This window comes from Heloderma suspectum, chromosome 11, assembly GCF_057233095.1.
Source record: "Heloderma suspectum isolate Gila_16-S chromosome 11, 16-S_ref, whole genome shotgun sequence".
Lineage (NCBI taxonomy): Eukaryota > Metazoa > Chordata > Lepidosauria > Squamata > Helodermatidae > Heloderma > Heloderma suspectum.
The window spans coordinates 33464349-33487172 of NC_139468.1; the positions used below are offsets into that span (position 1 = coordinate 33464349).

Genomic DNA, 22824 nt, shown 5'->3' on the forward strand with positions numbered 1-22824 from the left:
GAAAAGGAGGACAGGGCTCCTTCATCTTTAGTAGCTGTGCAAAAGAGGGAATTCCAGCAGGTGTCGCTTGTCATTCTGCTATTAAAGGTGTAGGAGGAGCCCTGTCCTTTTTTTCACCTGACCATCCCACCCGCAGGGTTGTTGTGAAGCTAAAAGGAGGGAAGGGAGAAAATGCCATTCTATGGTCTTTGGAGGAAGGGCAGGATATTTTTTTAAAATTGCTATTAATACAGTTAAAGCAACAAAACACTGAATCTGTTATAGCCACAGTCTGACAGGTGGGCACACCAAAACTCACAGAGTTCAGCAAGCATAAGCACACCTGTGTGCTGAACTGTGGCATTTAAGTGCTTGCAGAACTGTTCCCCACTTATCCAAACAAAGAGTCTCAGAGCAGATATAAAACCTGTTTTTGTTGTTGTTCTGTAATTGATCTTTTAATGACGTTTTTTTAAAACAGACAAATATGCTGACATTTCTCAAGAGAGCCAGTGAAACAGTCTCAGTCATTTTCAATGTTTTAATAGTTGACAGAAGAAAAGTGCAAAGTCACAACAGCTTTTTTAAAACCATCACAGAAGCACACACTGCATTATAACTAACCAGGACAGAAACAGTCTACAAAATTCCACCTTACATTAATCCACCCAGTTTCAACATGTCTACAGCCTTTGAAAACACCTACTGTAGCAATCTTATAGAGTTGCAGCTTTCATACTAGAATTCGAATGAATTCCCTCTCCATTTCACTTGCATGGATATCATATACTTCAAGACTATGGGTAGTATCCAATGTTAGTCCTATGTAGAGTAGACCCACTGAAATGAATGGGGCAAGTCAGTCATGACTAACTTAGGCTTCATTCATTTCAATGGCTCTACTTTACGTAAGGCTAACATTGGATACTACCCTATGGCCCCAAACCAGTAGTTTCAGCTAACTCAGCTCCCATTGCTTTCAATGGAACTTAGTGCCAACTATGCTCGGCTGGATCAGGGCCTGTGTTATACTAACACATATTAAAAGCATTTCCTTGGAAGAAACCCTCACTTGAAAGGGAATTTGCTTTCAAAATGTGCTTAGGTTTGCAGCACTAAGAAGGGGAAAAAGTGCCCCACTTTTGAGGTAAATTACCTCAGGCATATATATTGAATAAAATATTTCCCCCCCAAAACTCCACGCTATTCATCTTCAATTAAAGAAAAAAAAAGTTTGAATAAACTGCCTATGAGTACCATTGCCTGAAGCAATGTTATTAATCTTTCTAGCTCCATGCTATTAAAATACAACTTTTAAATAAAACAGATTAGCATATATTCTGATATGTATAAAGACGGGTTAGACCCTAGTGAGTTGCATTCTCTCTGGACAAAAAAACCCCAACATCAAGCAAGTGCCAGATTGTGTTAATAGAGCTATATGAAAGCATTTTCAGTTATAGGTGTAGAAAATCTAAAATGAAATATGGTTACATCCAGTGGAGGCTGGTGGCTCCGGTTTCAGTGGGGCTGTGTATCCATTTTGGGTTTCAGTCAGAGCCAGCCAGAACTCTAAAGGAGCTATCCAAGGTTCTGCACCTATCTGAGGGATAGGAGCCAGAACTTTGGACAGCTCCTTTAGAGTTCTGACTGAAACCCAAAATGGATTCACAGACCCACCAAAATCGGAGCCACCAGCCTCCACTGTTTATACCCTAAATTTAAATCCGTAAGTTCATGTTCAGCTTTAAACAGCCCACTGTAAAATTCCTCTTGGGGGAGCCATAGCTTGCTCAGTGGTAGAGCGCATGCTTTGCATTCACAAGGTCCCAGGTTCAATCCCCAGTGTCTCCAGGTAGGGCTAAGACCCTTGTCTGAGACCGTGGAGAGCGATTGCCTGTTAGAATAGACAATACCAGGCTAGAGAGACCGGTGATATTACTGAGTCTATAAAGTAAAAACAAAAAGAGGAGATAGATTTGCATACAAGTTGCATATGCTAATTCACACGTATAGATGCAAATTTAGAAATAATTACTGTAATTAAAATAGAAATACAGTACACCCCAATGTTGTGGGGAATACGGTGACTAGATAGACTGTGCGCCTGCTGTCCAGGTGTTAATTCTGGATGGGCAATTTCAAGGGCCAGCTCTCCCTCCTTAGGGTTATCTCTAAGCTGGATTTGGACTGGACAGCCCTTCCAATAGTGGTAGGCGGCAGTAATGCAACCGAGACTCTCTCCCCACGACCTGAGTTCGATCCCAGCAGAAGCTGGTTTTCAGGTAGCCCGCTCAGGTCGACTCAGCCCTCCATCCTTCCGAGGTCGGTAAAATGAGTACCCAGCTTGCTGGGGGAAAGGTAGTTAGGACTGGGGAAGGCAATGGCAAACCACCCCACTATACAGTCTGCCAGGAAAATGCCGGGGAAAAACGGCGTCCCTCTAAGGGTCAGTAATGACTCGGTGCTTGCACAAGAGGAACCTTTCCTTTCCTTTCCTTTCTTCAAACAGAGCTGTCCTCTCACAGCCTTTCAAAGAGTACCATCCTCTGTAAAGTAGGGCATCGGGCCACCCTATATGGCAACCCAATGTAAAAAATATATCACTTTATTCCTTGAAGTAGCCCTAGAGCTATATATATGAATTTATTTATTTTTTAACATCGAGACTTTGTCTCTTTTTTCCACCAGGTTATTTTGGATGTTCTTTTTTTGTCTGACCCTGTACTCTGTAAGGCAGCCATATCAAGTCATGAGCCTGGCTCCTTCCTTGGTGCGTTTACTCTCTCGTAAAAAGTCAGCATTTCACTGGCTTAAATGGATTTAAAATGAAGGTTAGACAAATTCAGGAAGCTTAGCCCCGACTCAACATTCACTGACAACCAGTTGCTGGAGGCAAGAGGGGAACAGCACTATTCTCTTTATCCCCTATGTGTGGGCTTTCTGGAGGCATCTGGTTGGAAAGAGGAGGCAGGACTAAATGGACTGTTGGTCCAATCCAGCAGGACTGTTCCTAATTTACAAGCGATGCTGTAGCTTTGTGTTGGATTTTCTCTTTTCTCCCCTAACAAATTCCAAGCCAGGCTGTCACAGAGAGGAAGGCCAGGATCTCTTCTCCATCATCCCAAAGTGCAGGAGACAAAATCATGGGCTCAAGTGACAGGAAGCCAGATTCTGGCTGGACGTCAGGAAAAACTCCCTAACTGTTGGAGCAATATGACAATGGAGCCCATGACCGAGGGAGGTGGTGGGCTCTCCCACACTGGAGGCATTCAAGGCGAGGCTGGACAGCCACCTGTCAGGGATGCTCTGACTTGGATTCCTGCATTGAGCAGGGGGTTGGACTCGATGGCCTTGTAGGCCCCTTCCAACCCTACTATTCTATGATTCTATGAATGCATCTCACTACTCCTTGCATATTAATGGAATTAGAAATTTATATAAGAAAACATTCACATTTGGGCTGCAGTTTCTGTGATGATTCATGTTTATTTGCCACCACCAAATGCAGCTGCTCTTATGGATCGCGTTTGTTTTCTTCTAGTGAGGAAGCTCTAACCTCCAGCACTCTTATCACAATGATGTGCGTTATGGCAACTGGATACAAGACATTTAGTGCAGGTTAATGGTGAATGCTCCAAACTTGGCTACACCCATTTCAGCGAACGGGAGTTGTGCGGGGGTAGTGCTCAGTGGAATACACTTTGAACAGGGAGCCCACCTTTTTTACTGGCCCTGCTCCTGCCTTTAAGAGCAGCCTGGCCCACGAATTTAACAGATGCACTTTAATTCTATTTCTGTGGAAATGTATAAAGGTCCTAATAATGAAATGGGCATTACCAGTAAAATATGCCGACTATAATCTGTTTTGGCAAAGTGTGTGTGTCACTTTGTGTGTGTGTGTGTGTGTGTGTGTGTGAGAGAGAGATCGAGCGAGAAAGAGAAATAAGGTATTTCACCTCTGTCAACTCACCAAGTTTTCACTCCCCCTCTCTTATCCTGCATTAATTTGGTCTAGTGAAGGGTTGTAGCCAGAGGCAGCTCTATATTTGGGGTGAATGGGGCAGCGACCACCCCCTGCCTGTCCCCCATGCACTTGTGGCAGAGAGATCCCCCCTCCCCCTCAGGTATATTTGCTCCAATGCACGGCGTGCAGCTTCTGGGTGCCATCCATGATCTCCCATCCCCGTCTGACAGTAGAATATTAAGCATCTGCCTTGTTCTCTGCCCCACCAGCCCCAATCGGTATCAGCCGCCACTGGTTGTGACTTAGTGGTAGGGCACCTGCTTTGCATGCAACCGATCCCAGGTTCAATCCCTGGAATCTCCAGGTAGGGCTGGGAAAGACCCCCTGTCTGAAACTCTGGAGATCCACTGTCAGTCAGTACAGACCACAGTGAGCTACATGAACAAATGGTCTGACTTGACCTAAGGGAGCTTCCTGTATTCCTTTTGGTCACTTCCTTCTGAAAGGCATATTTGACACAGGAGTGATTACTTGGGTAGCCTGGCAACACAGTTGTGCTAGATATCTTTTAGAACCACCTTTGCGTAACTTGCAATCATAATGAGTTATCTCCAAAATAAGTATAATCTGTTGTATTTGAGTATCTGGAAATTAAACTAGCCTGTCTGCATGGTGTAGGCTGCAACACACTTACTCCAGACCAGTCCCAAGTAAGTAGGTTTCTCCAATCTGCTGCGGCCACTGATATTTCTAAACTTAAATGAGATACTCAAATACTCTCTCAAACCAAGAAAACATGTGTGTGTGTGTTTTTAAAAAAGGGCAGCCTTTCAGACTCTACAGCATTAGCCCAAAGAAATCTAATGTCATGGTTTAACAAGTGAACACACGTGCATTCAAGAGCTCCTGCTAAAAAACCCATACTGCTGTATAAGAAAACTTATGTTCAAAACCACAAGTTCATTGTTGATGGCCAAAGTGTAAAAGTATCCCCTTGCTTTTTTTTTTTTTTAAAGACAACTATATATGAATGGTATTTAAGCTCCTAGATTTAAAAAAAAAACACTTGAAAATCTTTTTTAGAACCAAGGTCCATCATCCTCATCTTCCCCCTCATTCTCATTCAAGTAGAGAAGGGCAATCTTCTTCTCATCAGAAATAACCGATCTTTGGTCTACCATCCTTTGCAGCTGAACAGTTTGATCAAATGTCGACTCCTCCGATATTTGTTCAATTCCAGTGTCTTTCTGGCCATCCTTCATGGCGCCCTCCAACTGATAGGTATCTGCTCCTTTCCTGTTCGGTACGAGAATTGTAGCTTCTTGTCCTCCCCCTACCACGTTAGTTACATCCATCTGAAAGGTAAAGGATGCTTCCTTAGGTCCTATCTTTATATGCCCAACAGACTGGCTGTTTTCAGAGGGCCCATCTGTCGGGGAAAGATCTGCAGTGCCAAAACTCAGTGTTTCAGAGACAGGACCGTGGAATACAATCTGCTCGGTTACAGTTTCACTGGGGCTCAGCTGGATGTGCTGCATTGATCTACTGATCTCTGTGGGACCTCCTTCTTCCAAAATGTCTTCCCCTGAAGAACTGACACCTGAAGATTCCAAAACAGAACCTTGGTACATGACATTCTTGCTACTCCGAACTTCCTTCTGCCCTAATTTAATGTGGCTTACTGACCCTTCAGAAGAGAAAATCTGTCCCTGTTCACTGAACTCCAGCTGCTGCTCAGAAGTGGGCCCTGTAAAAACAATCTGCTCAGTTACAAATTCCTTTGGACTTATCTTAATGTGCCTGAAAGTAGTATTAGTATCCCGCACCCCCTCCTTGCAAAGACCAGGTTCAGTTGTCTTGTGGGAAGATTCTTCATATACAGTTTGGTCAGATATTTGGGTGTCTTTCTGTCCTAGCCTAATATGCCTTAAAGACTCTTCAGTAGGAATAAAGTCTTCAGCGCTGCTGAGCTCCGCATGTCCAAAAATGGGCCCTTCATATACAACTTGTTCAGTATGTATTTCTTTGGGATCTATTTGAATGCGCCTTATCGATCTGCTGGTTTCTGCAGGCCCCTTCATCTGCAAAAGAGCCTCACAGCTCTTAACTGATGACAAGTCTGAAGCCTGCCCCTCAAAAACAATTTCTTCAACAATTTGGTTTGAACCCAATGTGATGTGTTTAGAGGACCTAATATCAGTTGAAAACTGTGCCTGAGCAGGACTTTCAGAACTGCTCAGTTCCACAGTTTTATGAACAGGCCCTCTATAAATTACTTTTTCCATGGTCTGAATTTCTTCAGGGCCGAGTTTGAATTCCTTTATGGACTGACTGACATCTGCTGATGCTCCTGTCCCAAACTCCAGTGTTTCAGACATAGGACCTTCATATAGGATGTGCTCAGTTCTGCGAATTTCTGTTGGACCGACTACAATTTGCCGTATATGTCTGTTAATATCGAAGGACCCTTCTGAAGGATATTCTTCTTCTCTGCTATTAGCTTTCACACTTTTGAGAGCTGGGCCTTGATGGATAACTTGTTCATCAGAAAGATATTCCATCCTATCACTGCTGCTTAGTTTGGCTGAGCTAGAAACCTCTTCTATAGTCCAAGGTGTGGAAGAAACATCTATTCCAATTTTATTTTTACCATCACCACAGCTTTCCGACTCTTGCTTCCTGTATTCATCAAAACCACCTTCACTTCGTGACTGTGTTGGCAACTTTAGCTCATCAGCCACATCTTTGCCAAGAAATTCCATGTTGAACTGGTCAGAGTCAAGGGTCTGGGACAGATTGACTTCTGCAACTATAGTAACCAATCCACCTTTTTTGGCATGCTCCACTTTTTTAATATCCACTTCCAAGCTACTTGAATCAGCCTGGCTCTCTTTTGTTAATGCAGAGAGTTCCTGTTTTACACTTTCTGGGAGAGTGTCTTCAAGCTTTTCCAATGCCTCCTTCAACTGATGTTTAGGGTCCTTTGACTCCTGAGAAAAGAGACCCTTTATTGACTTATGAAATTCAGGCGGGATTTTTATCTCTTTCTCAATAACAATGGATTCAGCATGCGCCACCTGTTCCTGCAGAGGGTCCTCCTTTGAAATAAAAGCACTTTCCTTTCCTCCCATCACTTCGTAAATCAGCTCTGGTGAACCCATACTTTCATTTATCCTTGTTTGAGATCCCTGCAGAAATTCATCTTGCCAGGAATACTTAACGGTTGATTCTTCTTCAATATGGATTTGACCATAGATGGAGCCTTCATCTTGCTCATGACCCATGGGGTATTCATCTGGAGTCGACACAAAGTACTTTTCTTCATCAACTACATCATCCCCCTCGGATACTTCTTCCACATGAGACACAACCACACTAGGTTGTTTTTGTTTAACATCCTTGGCAGCACTCATGGCAGCTTTCTCTTCATCACCATAGTATCGATGTCCTTCCATAATGGGTAATGTATCTTCTGCTTCCTCTACTTCAAACGGTGTTGAAAATTCCATTTTTTCGTCAGCTGTAGTTCCTAGCTGTTCCTCAACTATCTCAACTTGAACAGTCCTTTTTCCTTTGCCTTCCATTCCTTTCACCCCAGCGTTAATGATATCTTCTATTACACCTTCAGCTAGAGTTCCTTTATTTTCTTCCAGCACTTTTTTAACATCTCTCTTTAAGACACTTCCCAGATCAAGCTCATCAGAAACATCCAAGTCATCTTGAACTGTGGACTGTATAGTGATCTCAGTCTTCACTTTTCCATCCTCAGAAACTTCTTTCTTTTCAAAGGAGGAGTCTTTGGTCTCAGGGGGAGGTTCTGCAACAGAAGATTTCTGCACAAAACCTTTAAGAATGTCAGAAACTATGTTTTCTGCTATACTTTCTGTAAGCAAGTTACCCACTTTAGAGCTTTCTTCTTCATTCACTCCATCTTGATTAGGTTCTCTGGTGAGTTTAGATGCAGCTTCATTCTTCTGTTTTCCAGAAGGTTTCAAGTCTTGTAATGTTATTTCTACATTATTGTTCTTCAATATTTGGCCATGAGTATACACTTCTGCATGGATGGGGATCTCAGCCGCTTGGTTTCGTCTTCCCATGCTCACATTTTTCTCTCTTTGAAAAGCACGACTTTCCTCCAACTTTACATCTGCTGGAAGATTTTTTCCTGATGTATCCACTCTAATCTGTTCTTCCCATCTTAAATAACTTCCTTCCTTGGGTGTTTTATCACCCATAAACCTGTCTTCCTTTCTGTTATCTTTAATGGTAAATTCTTCCACTGTATGCTTTTTTTCATCCATGCCTTTAATGTCAGTCTTCTTTTGAAAGTTAACATTTATTTCGGCTCCAGCCAATTTCTCAGTAATCTGAACTGCAGAAGCTGTCCTTTTCTCGGCCAATATTTCTTTTCTCTCTCTTCCTTCTAGGAAAGTAGGTTTTTCCTCTTTCGTTGACTTACTGTCTTTGATTTGTTCATTCACTCTAGTATGAATACCTTCTGTGGTTCTCTCATTTTTAGTTTCTTTAGAACTGGAGCTTAGGCTGTAAGATGGTAATGTAGAAATACCCACTTTTGCTTTCACATTTTCGGAGATATTTGCCATGTGTTTCTGGCCTGCTGTTGATTCTTTTGAAAAAGTCACAATACTCCCAGCTCCAGCTCTCTTTCTTTCAGGAAATGTTCTTTGTAGAACTTCACTGTCTCGGCTAATAAGATAGGGTGGAATAAAGGTTCGAATCTCCCTCTGTTCTGTCAGAGTTCTCTCACGAGTTACATCTTTTTTGGTAGCTGCTGAAGGCCTGAAGGTGTCTCTTCTTAATATTTTCCCAGGAGCAGCTGCCTGCATTCCACCACTTTTTGTCCTTGATAAATAAGCTTCAGAGCTGCTAATATTTGTCAGAGGAAATTTATATCTTCTGTCAACATTTTGGATTGCAGGAAAAGTTCTCTTGCCTTTCTCTTGTTGATAAGCTGAGTGGCGGTTGTTGTACTCATAAAGCATGTTCCGGACACCTGCCAGTAGATAAAACAAATGAAAACCAGGGCTTTTAACATAATATACTTAAGTAATGTTCAAACACGGCAACACACAATTGGCTTAAAGCTAATCACAACATTAACATATCTAAAAATGTTAAAAAATGGATGCTGTTTTGTGGTCAAACCCATTCATTCTTGTGTATCTTCAGAAAACATAGATGACAAATATGAACAACTATATAATCTTGGGAGGTTCCATTTCTATACACTTTGTTACAAGGCCCTTCATTCATTGACCACCAAAGCAAATGAGATTTGCACCTGCAGAGCAACAACCAAATGATATTTGTATGCATGCAGGGTAATGGAACCACAAGGCAAATACCAAATTCGTAATTATCAACAGCAATTTGCTAGGAAGCCCTGGTATTATGTGCTACCAACTGCTAATCCTAAGCACACATTTCCTGTGGCTTTCACAGTCAGCTGTGACAGTGAAAGCAATCAGTCAAGACTTTACAAACTAAAATAAGGTCAGAATTCTGCACCAATGTGACCAGAAAAAAAACTGTGGCAAGAAAAGCTGAATTGTACAAATTTGCATGATTTCTCTTTATTTTGCGTAGTGAATCCTGCAACAGATACTGTTTTCATCAATAATAAACGTATGCTAATTCATTCTACCCACCCTTATCCCTGGATACACCCTGCTCATGATCAGCACTCCTTCACATCCACCACCCTCAAGGGTCCGAAAGCCTCCTGCTGCCTTCAGCCAACCTTGGCCTTTCTCCCTTACTGATCTTTGTTCCTGGAACTCCTCCTTCAGCCTCTCCTCTCACTCTTCCTCAAAACACAACTTCTCCATGAGTTCCTTGGGTGACCCCTGACCCCCAGACCCCTTACTCTACTGAAACTGAGCCCAAACCCTAGAGTTTGTGCATAACCTTCAACTCTTCCCCTCACCCCTGGCATCCTGCCCTCCATCTGCTGTTTCCCTCTCTATTAAAATATAGATGGTAAGCTCGTTAGGGAAGGGATCTATCAACCTGATGTTACTTTGTAAGGTGCCCATCTACATATATGGACATGATGCTGTACAGGGGGCACTAAGCCCCTCCCTCTCACCCCTGTAAATGTCATAAAGGCAACTTTTTTTTTTTTTTGCTTCCCAGACTTCACCAAGCATCGCCTATACACATTCAAACATATCTTCACAAGCATAAGAACTAGTAACTTGATTTTTTAAAAAAACTGAAAGTAGGAATTCTCAGGGACGGGAACAGGTCCAACCCTGTGCTGCTCAGTGATTGGTATAATCCCCAATATTTTTGTGTTTAGGGCATGAAAGAACAAGTGACTGCAATTATGAGATATTACTGCAGCTGCCAGGGAGGGAAAGTGCAAAACCCAACTGAGACTGTACACTCTTAGGGCTTAGAGCAGGGATGCCTGGGTTCCCCATCTGGCTCAGCAGCTTCTTCCACTGGCCCCACCCTCTCTGCCACAGAGGGAGAAGCTCTTACCTCCAATCAGCATCTGATCAGAGATAAGAGCTTTTCCCTGCTTAGCCCTGAAAAAGGCTCCCTTAGCAGAGGAAAGCACTTATCTCTCATCAGCAAAGGCTTCAAGGAAAAGTTCAGTTTTGAGGAGAGGTTGTGAGGAAGAGAGAGGGGAGAGGTTCAAGGCGGAGTTCCAAGCACAAAGATTAGGGACAAGAGCTTTTCCCTGTGGAGCAGAGGGGATGGAGCCAGAGGAGAAAGCTGCTGAGTGATTAAATCCTCCTTCCTTCTGAGCCTTGTCCTGAGGAGGTGTGTCCTGCTTGCTTCTGATAAGTCATGATGCTCATCCTTACTTCTGATTAGAAATGCTGTTTGAAAGTGCTACGGAGTGATTCCATCCTTCTTCTTTCTGAGCCATGTCCTCCAGAGGCTTGCCCTACTTACATATGAGTAGGTGTGCTGCTCATGCTTACTTCTGAGTAGACATGCTTCTGACTATAAATTGGTAACACTGGCATTTCTGGGCTTTAAACGCTTTTTTTGTTCCTGCCCAGCACTGGAAAAGCAGCCCCCGAGAGCTTCTTCAAAATGTAATCTGGCTGTTGGGCTGAAAAAGGTTTCCCGCCCCTGTCTTAGAGGCTGTTTTCTCAAGTCCAGATCCCCAAAGTGTGTTTCTGTCAAGGGCTCCTTGGAGGCCTCTCTCAGTCTAATCCAGTAGCCAAGTCCAGACACAGACAAAGGGATTCCTTTCAAAGCTTTATTCTTCTTTTACAACTTAACAACTCTACCGTTTGCAACTAGATCGGAGCAGCACAGTACCTATGCCCTAAGTTGGAACAGTTGGTCCCCGTTTGAAAAGGAATTACTGGCAGACCCCTGAACTTAAGGACTAGGGAGAGTCCCTCCCCTTTTTCCTTGGATCCTCTGGGCACAGCCGTTGTTTGCGTGCCAACCGGGCACTACGCCTCCTTTCTGCGCCCTCCGTTTGGCGCCGCTCTCTGCGTTGGCATCGTGTGTCCACCAAGTCTGCTATCCGCGCTCTGTCACTCCCTGGACTGCTATCTAAGCTAGGAATGCTGGTGGGAGGAATCTCCGTCAGCTGTTGGCCCTGGGAAAGAGGAGCGTGCTCCTCTCCCAGGAGTGACTGCTCTTCCTCAGAATCAGAACTACTCTGGGATTCTATGGGCTCAGTGTCCACCCTGACAATTTCTAGAGTGGGAAAATCTGGGGAATCAGGAGCCTGAACTACAGCAGGCAGAAAGCACTGCTTTGCTGACCAGACAAACGCAGAACGCCAGAGCCTTTGCATTTAGTACCAGGCCTAGCCAACCCACAGGCTTCATCCTGCCATCCAATAGCAAGCATTGGAGTTGCACCCCCACACCCATTCCCTTCTGTGCCTGAAGAGGGCTTTGTGTTTGGCGCGCAAACCACCCCGGCAGCTCACCAGGGCAGTCGCCAGCCTCAGACCATGAGCCCCCGATGGAATGTATCATGACCGCCATCATCCTCTGAGAGATCTGCACTGAGCGGTCCAGGGAATGCATATACCCCTTTGCGATTTAGGAATCTTCCATTCGGATGTTAGGGACGGAGATGGCATTAAGCCATTTAAGAAACAAACAGGAAATGGCCCCTAGAATTTCCATTTCACTCCACTGGCAAAGTTACAAAGATCAACTGAATCAAGGGCGAGGTCGGTCAGCATCCGGTTCCTAACAATGGCCAGCCAGATGCCACCGGGAAACACGCAAGCAGGCAGAGCCAGCTCCAGGTTTTCGATGGCCCTTGGGCAAGACACCCTCACCCGCCCCCTTCCCTCAGGGAGTTTCCCTCCTCACCTCCCTTCTCATCAGCTGCTGTTGCTCCTCACTCTCTGCCTCATCAATGCTTCCACTTGCTTGCTGGACAGGCAGAGAGCCTGGCGTCCGCTGCTCCTCCTCACCACCACCACTGGTTGTTGGGGCTGGTGGGGCAGAAGGCAGGGCAGAGATTGCGGGAGGAGTCCAGAAGACCACGTGTGGCCCTTCGAGCAAATGTACCTGGCCTGGTTGTGGAGGGATCTCTCTGCCACAAGTGGCTGGCGGACAGGCAGGAGATAACAGCCACATTTCCCCCAAATAAAGTGCTGCCTCTGCCACTGATGTCTGGGCCAGAGCAAGAGGCAGGTGAACAAGCAGGTTGCAAGGGTGAAGAGGAGGAAAAACTCCAGTGGACTCTTGTCAGTGGGTCCCTGCTGGGGTGTGGGCCGTAGGTAGGAGCCCAACTACGCCTACCCTTGGTGCTGGCCTTGCAAGCAGGGCTCGAAAGCAATAGCTCTTTCCTGCTGTTAATCTCCGGTAACCGGCATTTTAGTGGCCTCTGAGCACAGGGGTTCCATTTAGCGCTAATGGTTGATGGCCACTGATAGATCCCTCCTCCATGAATTTGTCTAATTTCCTCCTAAAGCCCTCTAAGCCACGTGTCACAGCACCATATTCCATTACATGAATTATGCACCTTGCAAAGAAGTACTTTATTTTGGCTGTCATGAATCTTCTGCCACTCAATGCCACTGGGCCACTCCAAGTTCTTCTAATGCAGCTTTTCCCAAGCTGGGGCCCTCCAGATGTGTTGGACTACAACCTCCATCACCCCCAACCAGCACACTGGGTTGGCGCCAGACGTAGTTATACTTAGAGAAGACCCACTGAAATCACATTACTATAAGTCCCATGGATTTCAATGAATCTGCTCCAGTCTCCCCCAACCTGGTGCCTTCCAGATGTGTGTTTATTATTTTATCTATTTATTACATTTCTATACTGCACAATCGCCGAAGCTCCCTGGGCAGTTCACTATAAAACGTAATACGCAAGTTTAAATGACGGTATAAAACGAAAATGAAAAAATAAAAACCAACATAAAACCTAGCAGCAGTGCAAAGAGTTAAAATACAGTAACGTATTTCAAAACAGAAACTGAAAGACTATGCTGGCTCGGGGATTATGGGAGTTGTAGTCCAACACATCTGGAGGGCACCAGGTTGAGGAAGTCCATCCTAGTATTATGAAGGAGGGGAGGGATCTCTATCCACTTTCTCTGTATCATACGTACTTGTATATAATATAATATGAAACACAATACAGTGATGCTGCCATGCTGTTCCCCTTCCCTGCTCTTAAATGCACAAATGCAAGCTAGCAACTCATACCTTGCGGTAATTTCCTTCCGTGCTCTTCATCCCACATAAGAATCCACTGACTGCTCTCTCCTTCTAGTAAAGCTCTGTAATGTACAAAAACAGGATTTTGTAAGAAAGAGAGAGAGAGTTGGCATTTCACATGGACTATGGTCCAAGGCAGACACATTATGTTCCTCATCTTCTAATCATCATTATGAATTCGGAAGAGTGCTGTGGACTCACATTCCTTCCGTTGCCCCCACCTCAAAAATACAATTTTACCACTTGTCTTCCCTCATCCGAGCAAAGTGTTATATCTGCGTCGCCATTAACACGAACCTTGTTGACCTTTGACCAGGGCCTTCTCTAACCATGTCTTTGAACTCTGATTTAAAGCTAACCATGGTTAGCTAATCGGGAATGTTTTAAAAATTGTAAGAGAGATGGAGGTTAGATTTCTAATGTTACTAGTATGAATGTTTGAATTTCAGCTATGTACTGCATTTACAATCTTTCACATTCAGTTTTTAATAAGCTGTTAATAAGAACAAAAATGTAGGATTCTAATACATCCACTTCTAGGAACATGCATGAATCTTTACAAGCTAGGAAGTACTGGAATTTCCCTTTTTAAAAAAGGCTGAATATACACTATTTATAATAAAAACTTCATTGTCACTGCTGCTACTGTCAGGATATTACAGTTGTTTTTTTTCAGACAGTGTTCTCTCACTTGCCAACACACACTGGACTCATGGTCTGGAACAATGGAAAAAAGTCTGTCTTTATGTCACTTTTTAACTGTCCCAATGGTGAATAAAAAAGTGTGCTTAAATAAGGCTAAAGGACAATAAATCTGCCAAAAATGATGGTGTGAATGCCCTCACAAGCTAAAACTAAAAACTGCAGCCATGTGGAAATTCTCCAAGAGCTGATGGTAAATGCAGAGTTCATTAAAGTCAACAAGAACTATAAGCTGCCCTGTTTCTCTTTCTCTGTTGTTTTCAGTTTCACTCTGCCAAATGTTCTGAACAGATAACACAGGATGGCTACTTAAGATCCATTAGTGGGTCATCTGGAAGAATCTGATAGCATGAGCTCCTAGTTCCTGGCAAGCAATATGAAATCCCAAGACATTTACCTTTTCAGAGATAAATAAACACACTCTGAAACATCATCATCAATTGCCATCCCTCTAAATCTGATTATTTTTAGGTTGCATAAAGAGGTATCGTAGCCACAGATCTTCATGAACTTGTAATCAATGTAATAGTGGCTGACTGAAAAACTGATGGGGCTAGAAAGTGGCAGTGGAAAGATCAAATGTATCTGAGTGGGGAATTAACAAGTGGGAAGTTCTGTTTATGATGAAATGGACACATCTGGTTGGCTCTCCTTTGCTAGAGATATTTAAGGAGAGACTGGAACTGGAAAGTCATCTGTCAGGAATGTCTGCGTCCTGCATTGCAGATCCTGCACTGAGCAGGGGCTTGGACTAGGTGACATCCAAGGTCCTTTCCAACTCTATGATTTTATTAGCAGGGTTGGTCCTACCATTACATAAGCTGATGCGCCCGCATAGGCAGCAGAGCGGTGAATTACACCACTCTCACCTGCCCCGCTCCTGCCAGGAGGGCCCACCACCACCTCCCCGCCGCCTTCAGTGGGTGCTCTGGAGAGGCCCGCCAGCTGTTCACCTGCTGTGGCATTTGCCACAGCAAGAGAGCAACTGGCGGGGCTCTCTAGGGCAACCTGCTGGGTGCACCATCAGCCACTGCTTCTTCTTACGATGGGCAGCCAACGCCACCATCTGCCCACCCTACCTTCTTGGCCAGGCAGCTGGCCGGCTGCGCCCACCCACCAAGCCACTCCCACTTTGTATCCCAGCTGCAAGGCTCCCGCGGGAGCTCGGACAACCACTGGTGATAGTTTGGCCCATCTGCTGCAGAAGCCCTGCAACTGGGACACAAGGTGGAAGCAGCTGCATGGGCAGGAGTGAGTGGCCAGCTGGCCAAGCAACTGAGGGAGCAGCTGGCCAGCTAAGCAGCCAGCCACTGCTGCCTCGCTTGAGCTGACAAAATATGTTGGGCCAGGCTTGTCTATTAAAACACACACCCTGTGAAATAGTTAATAGTGATGATATTTAAAACCATCAGATGTAGGTTATGGGTTAAACCACCTATTGAGACAGAAGCAAGGAACTCATTCAACACATTCAAACCTTATGGGATGTGCTTCACATCCCCTATGTAAAGTGATCTCTAAAAGCACGTACCAGCTTTTTCCAATAAAGGCTACCTTCCTAATGATAAGGAAGCACATATATCCAAGTCCCCCATGGCTTGTTTTAAAGTCAGCTAGATTTCCTCTCAACAGCAGCCAGAACAGGCAGCGGAGGATGGGGAGGCTTCTCAACTCTCTCCTGCACTCCAAAACATGGGGAAGGACAGGAAGCAAGGAAGCCCCTTTAAGGGCTCCTTCACACCAGGCTTTCATCTTGCTCTTTCACGGAAGTTTACGGGCTCTTTACATGACGCCATGACCCTCCAGGGTGTCTCCTGCGCTAAATGCCCTTTGTTTTGTTTTTAAATAGACTGCAGATAATGAGCTATCAAACGTGTTCCGCTTGAGTTCCCTCCATGAAAAGAGGGAAAGCGGCAAGAGGAGGAGTGAGATCAATGAAAGAGAATGGAAGACTCAGATACTGGGAGAAGGAGGGGGAAAGGGGAGGGTGGAAAGGAAGCCGGTGAAAAAGGGAGTCGTTGTGATCTTGCATTTAAAATGGAAGCAGAAAGCCCCGTTTTAAATGCAGGATTTTAGGCTGGCGTGGAGATGCCCTAGGTGTCACTGCCTGTGCCGGCCACCCTTGGAAGCCAAATCCTTTTATCTCAATTAGAGTCACTATGATGATGATGATTTTTATTTCTATGCCACCCAATAGCAGAAGCTCTCTGGGTGGTTCACAACAATCCACAAGATAATAAAATACAGCATAAAGTTTCAGTATATAAAATGTAAATCAATTTAAACAGCTAAAATCAATTTCAATAAAATACTGGACCTGTTAAGACAGCTGACGTAGATGCCCCATCACATGCCGTTAAATACCTGGGAGTTGAGAAAAGTCTTAACCTGGCGCCGAAAAGGTGATAGTGTTGGTGCCAGGTAGGCCTCAGTGGGGGGATCATCCCATAATCAGGGGCCACTACTGAAAAGGCCGACTCCCTTGTTGTCACCTTCTGAGCCTCCCTTGGAGGTGGCACTCAGAGGAAGAAAGGCACCCTTCGTATTAGCTTTTCATATGCATATCTGCACTATGGCTTAAACTCATTCCCCTTCCCTGTTTATTATTTATTTATTACATTTCTATACCAGCCAATAGCTGAAGCAACCTGGTGCCAATGGTCCGGAATTCTGGGAGTTGTAGTCCAAAACACCTGGAGGGCACCAGCTTGGGGAAGGCTACCCTAGGAGATTCTAAGGGCAGTTGTCCTGAAAGGGGTACGTGGGAAGCAAAGGATCTGCCACAGGTAATTCTCCGTACCCTCTCTCCACTGCAATTTCTAGGATTCTTCAGAGGAAGCCATGACAGTTAATCTGGTCTGAAAACTGGTATTAGTTTGGAGCGTCCATGTGCCTAGCTAGCCTAGTAAACATTCTTTAACTTATGCTTCTTTTCTCCTCTTCTTTCAGCAGCATCAAATATTATAATGGGACCCACAAAACATAAACCCAAAGCAAATTTTGGCCATTTATTCTGAGCCAAGAATTTTGGTTTATTTATTTGATTTGTACCCTGCCTTTCCACCAAGAAAATGGCACTCAAGGTGGTATTTTCAATAAAATTATGTATTTATTTTGTTACATTTATATTCCACCTTTTCTTCCAAAGAACCCAAGGTAGCCTCCTACATGGTCCTTCTCCTCTTCATTTTATCTTCACATCATGAGTTAGGATATGCTGAGAATCAATGACTGGCCCAAAGTCACCCAGTGAGCTTCCTGGCCAAGTGGGGATTAGAACCCAGGTCTCCGAAGTCCCAGTCTAACACTCTAACTGCTATACTACACTGGCATGTTTGAAGATTTTTTCCCCAAAATACACAAAAGAGCCCTTATAGCAGTTCTTGCAGTCATCTGCAAGCTCTGGGACAAAGCACACTTTAGAAATCTGCACTGAAGATTTTCCTTGCACTCTTTGATTTGTTTCATTTTTTAAAAAAAGTTTAAAGTAATACTGTGCCAAAAATTTAGATTCTTCCATTTTCAGCATTTCAGGCAGGGGATGAGGGAGAAACAAAAACTCTGGCGAAAGAGGCTGGGAGAGGTAAAAATTTCGAATAACTTTCTCCCTGGGGAGGAGGGCAAGATTTCAGCTTACCGTTTTAAGTGTAGGCAATGGCTGAGGGGTGTTCTTTCTATTTTTAATTAAAAACAGCAACACACACACACTCAACTTGTGGGAGCCCAGGACTCTTCTCCAGCCTGACAGCTCTTTCTGAACACCCAAGAGACCTCTCCCTCTCCAATGGGCATTCAAGAAAGGCTCTGGGGCTGCAGAAGCTTGAGCAATTGGGGATTTTAGAGCTGTAGAAGAATTCTGCTCTCCCTTGCAGCAACACAGAGCAAGCATGATAAGCATTTTTTCTAAAGCTTCAAAAGCCCAATTTGTTCTTTGCAAAGAAGCTTCTGCAACCTGGCATTCCTGAATGCCTCTTGGAGAGAGCAAGGTCACGGGGTCTCATGGGAGTTCAAGAAGTGCTCCTGGGCTGGAGAAGTCTCTCGTGCTGGAGGCGTTTTTCAAGTAAAAACACTCACACACCCACACCAAAACCAAAGAAAGATCTTTCAGCCACCTCCCACACTTAGAATGGTAAACCCAGTCCCCTGCCCCAAGGAGAAAATTCTTTAAAATTCTCTCCCTCCCTGTGAAAGAGGCAGAAAAAACAATGCCTCTTTTGCAAGGAGAGGGGAAAAAATCCCAAAAATATTTGGGGCAGGATTCGGCACACCACTGGTTTAAAGCATCCTGTTCTCTCGGGGTCAGAGAATCACAGAAGAGCAGGGTTGGAAGGGGCCTACAAGGCCATCAAGTCCAGCCCCCTGCTCAATGCAGGAATCCAAGTCAGAGCATTCCGGACAGATGGCTGTGCAGCCTTGTCTTGAATGCCTCCAGTGTGGGAGAGCCCACCACCTCCCAAGGTAGCTGGTCCCATCGTCATATTGCTCTAGCAGTCAGGAATTTTTTCCTGATGTCCAGCCAGAATCTGGCTTCCTGTCACTTGAGCCATGCTACTATTCCAAACCAAAGTCCCCAACACAGCACAGAAGACCTGTGTATATGGTGCTCCAGAAAAGATGAAATTATCTCCCCCACAGATGACGTCCCTGAAAGTGTTAACAGCGATGATGGAAAGTAGGAATGCGGGAAGTTTGACTAATGATTTTTGGCTGCCGATAAAACAACAGTTTGCTCAGTTGCTGGAGCAACGAATGAAGTCACTAAAAATAAGTTCCAAGCAATGCACTGTATATGGCAAAGGGCAGCAGCTCTCGGCAGCAAGCCGGGTCCCAAATCACGGCTGTTGAAAACAAGCTGTGCATTAAAATAAAGGCAAAACCTACTTAAATGTTTTGTTGGGGTTTTTTTAAGGGAGGAAAAAGGAAGGGACAGTGGCTCATTGTTTCTAACCGATGTGTCATTTTTGCCACCAATTCTTTCTCCTCACAGTCTTCATTGCTTACTCGCCTGCCCCAAGCCCCATGCCAAGTAAACCAGCTGTACGCTGGCTAGTTTTGAAGCAATTTCTTTAATCGTGGCAGAGCTTTTTGGAGGTGGTTAAATTGCTGCGAAGTGTACCTGCGTGTTGCCAATTCACACGGATGCGTTTCACCACGTGACTGCAAACCCAAGTGGAGAAACCAATCAAGACTGAGTGAACAGGCCGTTTGATGAAAACAGATAGCTCCATGAAGTCACTTCAGTGCTGCAGGATATTGTACTGCTAAAATGAACAACTCTCTAGTCCTCGTGACTGCTGAAAAACAAAACACCAACAGGCTAGCTATGTTCAGGAAAAGCTAAAGAGCTAGGACCACTTTTCAGGATCAAGCTTTACTATCAACGTCTTTTTTGGAATGTAATTACTAGGAGACTACATTAAATTTCAAGGGAAAAGAACCAAGCCAATACTGCAAATTCTCACTCCTCAGATTTTACAGGTTTTTTTTTAAATGACTATTATTAGGATTCTCCTAATAAATAGGGCATATTTCAGTAGCGGGCAGGGCCAAGGGCAAAGGGATGTGGCCAAAGGCAAAAAAGTGGGACCAAAGCCATAAAAAATACTCAGATTACCAACATATTTTAGTTTAAAGCTCTTACTGTCAGTAACGAAGCTTTCGGAGAGGCATTTCAACCTTTTCGAACTGGAAAAAAAACTGCGCAAAACCCTGGAAAACAAGTGGAGGCTGGGGAAAGGGGGTGTGGTCATTAGAGGAACCCCAGGTTGGGACCACGTGGGGCGGATGGGTCAGATTTGGCTCATGGACCTGAGCTTCCTCACCTCCGTATTAAATCATGGAGGGATTTTATTATTCAAAGAGGCCGGAGGCCTCTCCATGAAAGATTTTTATTTTCACCTCTATTCACAGAGATCATGGTGGATGCCAGCAGAGAGAAGGGGCCAAGGGAGAAAACTGCAGTCAATCAATTACCACTCTGAAAAATGTATGAGAGGGGCTGGTATCCTAACGAGATGATAAACGAACTTTTGGAAACTTCTCCCTCCCTTGCCCTTGTTAGGGAAAACAGAAAAACGTCACACACAATCAGCTATTCCAAAGTTGATTGGCAACACCAGCCCTGAATGGAAACCTCATTATTTAACATTCTGGTGGCGTTCATAAAAAATCAAGTTACAGCGGGTCCTGTTGATCTATTATCCATAATATATAAAACAGGTAGATATGTGGGCAGTCCCTTAAACCACCCTGATCAGAAAAAGGAATAAATAGCATACTATTTTACAAGTTAATTTTTCCATCTAAGGTGGAGTGTCCTGTTCAAAAACTAAGTCCGTGTAAACTTGACATGGAACCCACATCATAAGTGATGTTATTTCCAATCAATGAGATTACTTGGCTTCAACCATTCTTCCTAATACCACCTTTGTTACCTTGCAACTTTGCTGTGTATTTAATTGCTTATACTCCATTCAACCAAATGAAATAATCTATTAGGTCAGAAGCTAAAGTGCTTAATGAACTAACTTTATACTTCCTTATATATTACATCAGGGATGGAAAATGTTTCCTCACTGGAAACTTTGCCTTTTTTTCCTGCTGTGGAAGTAATTTATGACTACAGATGTGCAGAACCTGTCCAAGAAATTTCACTAGTCCTATTGAAATTTCACAGAATTTTCCTGCAAGCAAGAACCTCCACATTTGAGATTTTTAACTCAGGCAAACCTTGGCAACAACTTATGTTCGGTTTGTTAAGTCTAGTTTATTTATATCCCCTTTTCTGATAAAAATAACATTCAAAGCAGCGTATAAACGTAAAAAATGCAAGATCAAATACAACAATTCAAAAACAATACATCCATTAAAACTGTAAAACGGCTGCTCTTAAATATCAAAAGACAGCAGTGCTTAAACTTCCTGCAATTTTAAAATGATAAAACAGAGGATCACAGGTTACAGGCCAGTTAGAATAAAAGGGTCTTTATCAGCTATCTAAAGATAGGCAGAGAGGGCACCCAAAAAATCTCCCAGGAGGGAGTTCCATGACCATGGCCCACCACTGAAAAGGCACTGACTGTCTCTTATACCCACCTGCCTGATCTTATGTACGAGTGGCATACGGTGTACAGCCTCCATAGTTTATCTTAAGGATTCATATGGGTGCAAGAGGTTTCTAAGGCAGCCTAGTCCTAAGCCATTTAGGGCTTTCAAGGTTGATACCAGCCCTTTAAATTGGGCCTGGAAACAAATGGGCAACCAATGCCGATGGAATATGATCGGAGTCATACTCTCTAATCTTTGAGCACCAAATTACAAATGAACAGCACCATTAAGGATTCCAGACAGTTTTCAAAGGCAGCCCCACATAGAGAGCAGTGCAGCGATCTAGCCTGGAAGTAGCAGTGCATGGATAACTGACACCAGGTTCTTCTTCTCCAGGAAAGGATGAAGCCAGCAAAGGGCGTTCCTTGTCACTGTTTATGCATCCATGGAAAGTGACAGGTCCAAGAATACCCCCAACCTGCACACCTGCTGTTTCAGTGGGAATACATCTATGCCTGAAACAGATTGAATATCCTCACCCAGTTTCCCGGACTCTCAGCGTGACCGTCCCTCCATCTTATCAGGATTAAGTTTCAGCTTGTTCACACAGACCCCCAATCTGTTCCTGAACTGATTTCAAGCATCAGTTTGCCACCTTCAACTTAAGAAACTGCAGCCCCACATATAAACACACGGTATGTCATTTTGATACTTATCAGTGGTTTTTAAATGTGTTTTCTTCTAAATTTCTCAACTGTTTCCCCCAAGTAAGTTTGGGCCTCCAAACTTGCCCTGAATTTTTGCTTTATGTGAAATTAGGCTGAAACTCCCTTTACACCCCCCCTGCAGTGTAAAGGGCTGCATTCATTGTCAGTGGATTTCCGAGTCCATTTTAAAGTGCTGGTTTTAACCTTTAGAGTCTTAAATGGTTTGGTCCCAAGTTAGCTGAAGGACTGCCTTCTCCTGTACCAGTCTGCCTGCACTGTGAGGTCATCAACAGAGGCTCTTCTCACCTGCCTGCCTCCAAGGGAAGTTCGGCTGGTGAGTACAGGGGAGAGGGCCTTCTCAGTGGTGGCCCCACTCCTTTGGAATTAGTTTCCATCAGGGAAGGATGCCCCTTTGTCAGGCCTCTTCTTTGCCAGCCTTCAGAAAGGCTCTGAAGACTCACCTGTTTTCACTGGTCTTTGCATAATCAGTGTGCTGCAGGTTTTATTGGTATTATCTGTTTTTCTATGGATTTTATTAGCATTTTATTAAATATTTATTTATTGCTTTTCTATCTTCTTTGCATGTTCTGGTATTATTGGGTAATATCCAATGGGGTCATTCTGCAAACTCAAATAGCACTAACAGAGCTCCACCAAATCTTTCCATTGCCCAAGGAGCCCACAACTGGTTGCTCAACAGGTTGCACAACCATAACACACAACTGGTCACACAA

The 22824-nt window shown here is 44.1% G+C and overlaps 1 protein-coding gene across 3 annotated transcripts in view; it reads right to left on the reverse strand.

Moving 5' to 3' along the window:
* Positions 1 to 506: 506 nt before the first annotated feature.
* The window catches only part of SYNM (synemin), a 38589-nt gene continuing 16271 nt past the window's right edge, over positions 507 to 22824 (reverse strand). For 2 of the 3 annotated variants that reach the window (XM_084817397.1, XM_084817398.1), the window contains exons 3-4: positions 13623 to 13696; positions 507 to 8960 (exon numbers count right to left, since the gene is read on the reverse strand). In XM_084817397.1, the coding sequence (XP_084673523.1) occupies positions 5026 to 8960; positions 13623 to 13696 (4009 nt within the window). In that variant the 3' untranslated portion in view covers positions 507 to 5025. Of the gene's footprint in view, positions 8961 to 13622; positions 13697 to 19452; positions 19626 to 22824 lie in introns of those variants that run through there. The other variant, XM_084817399.1, reaches the window with a different exon arrangement.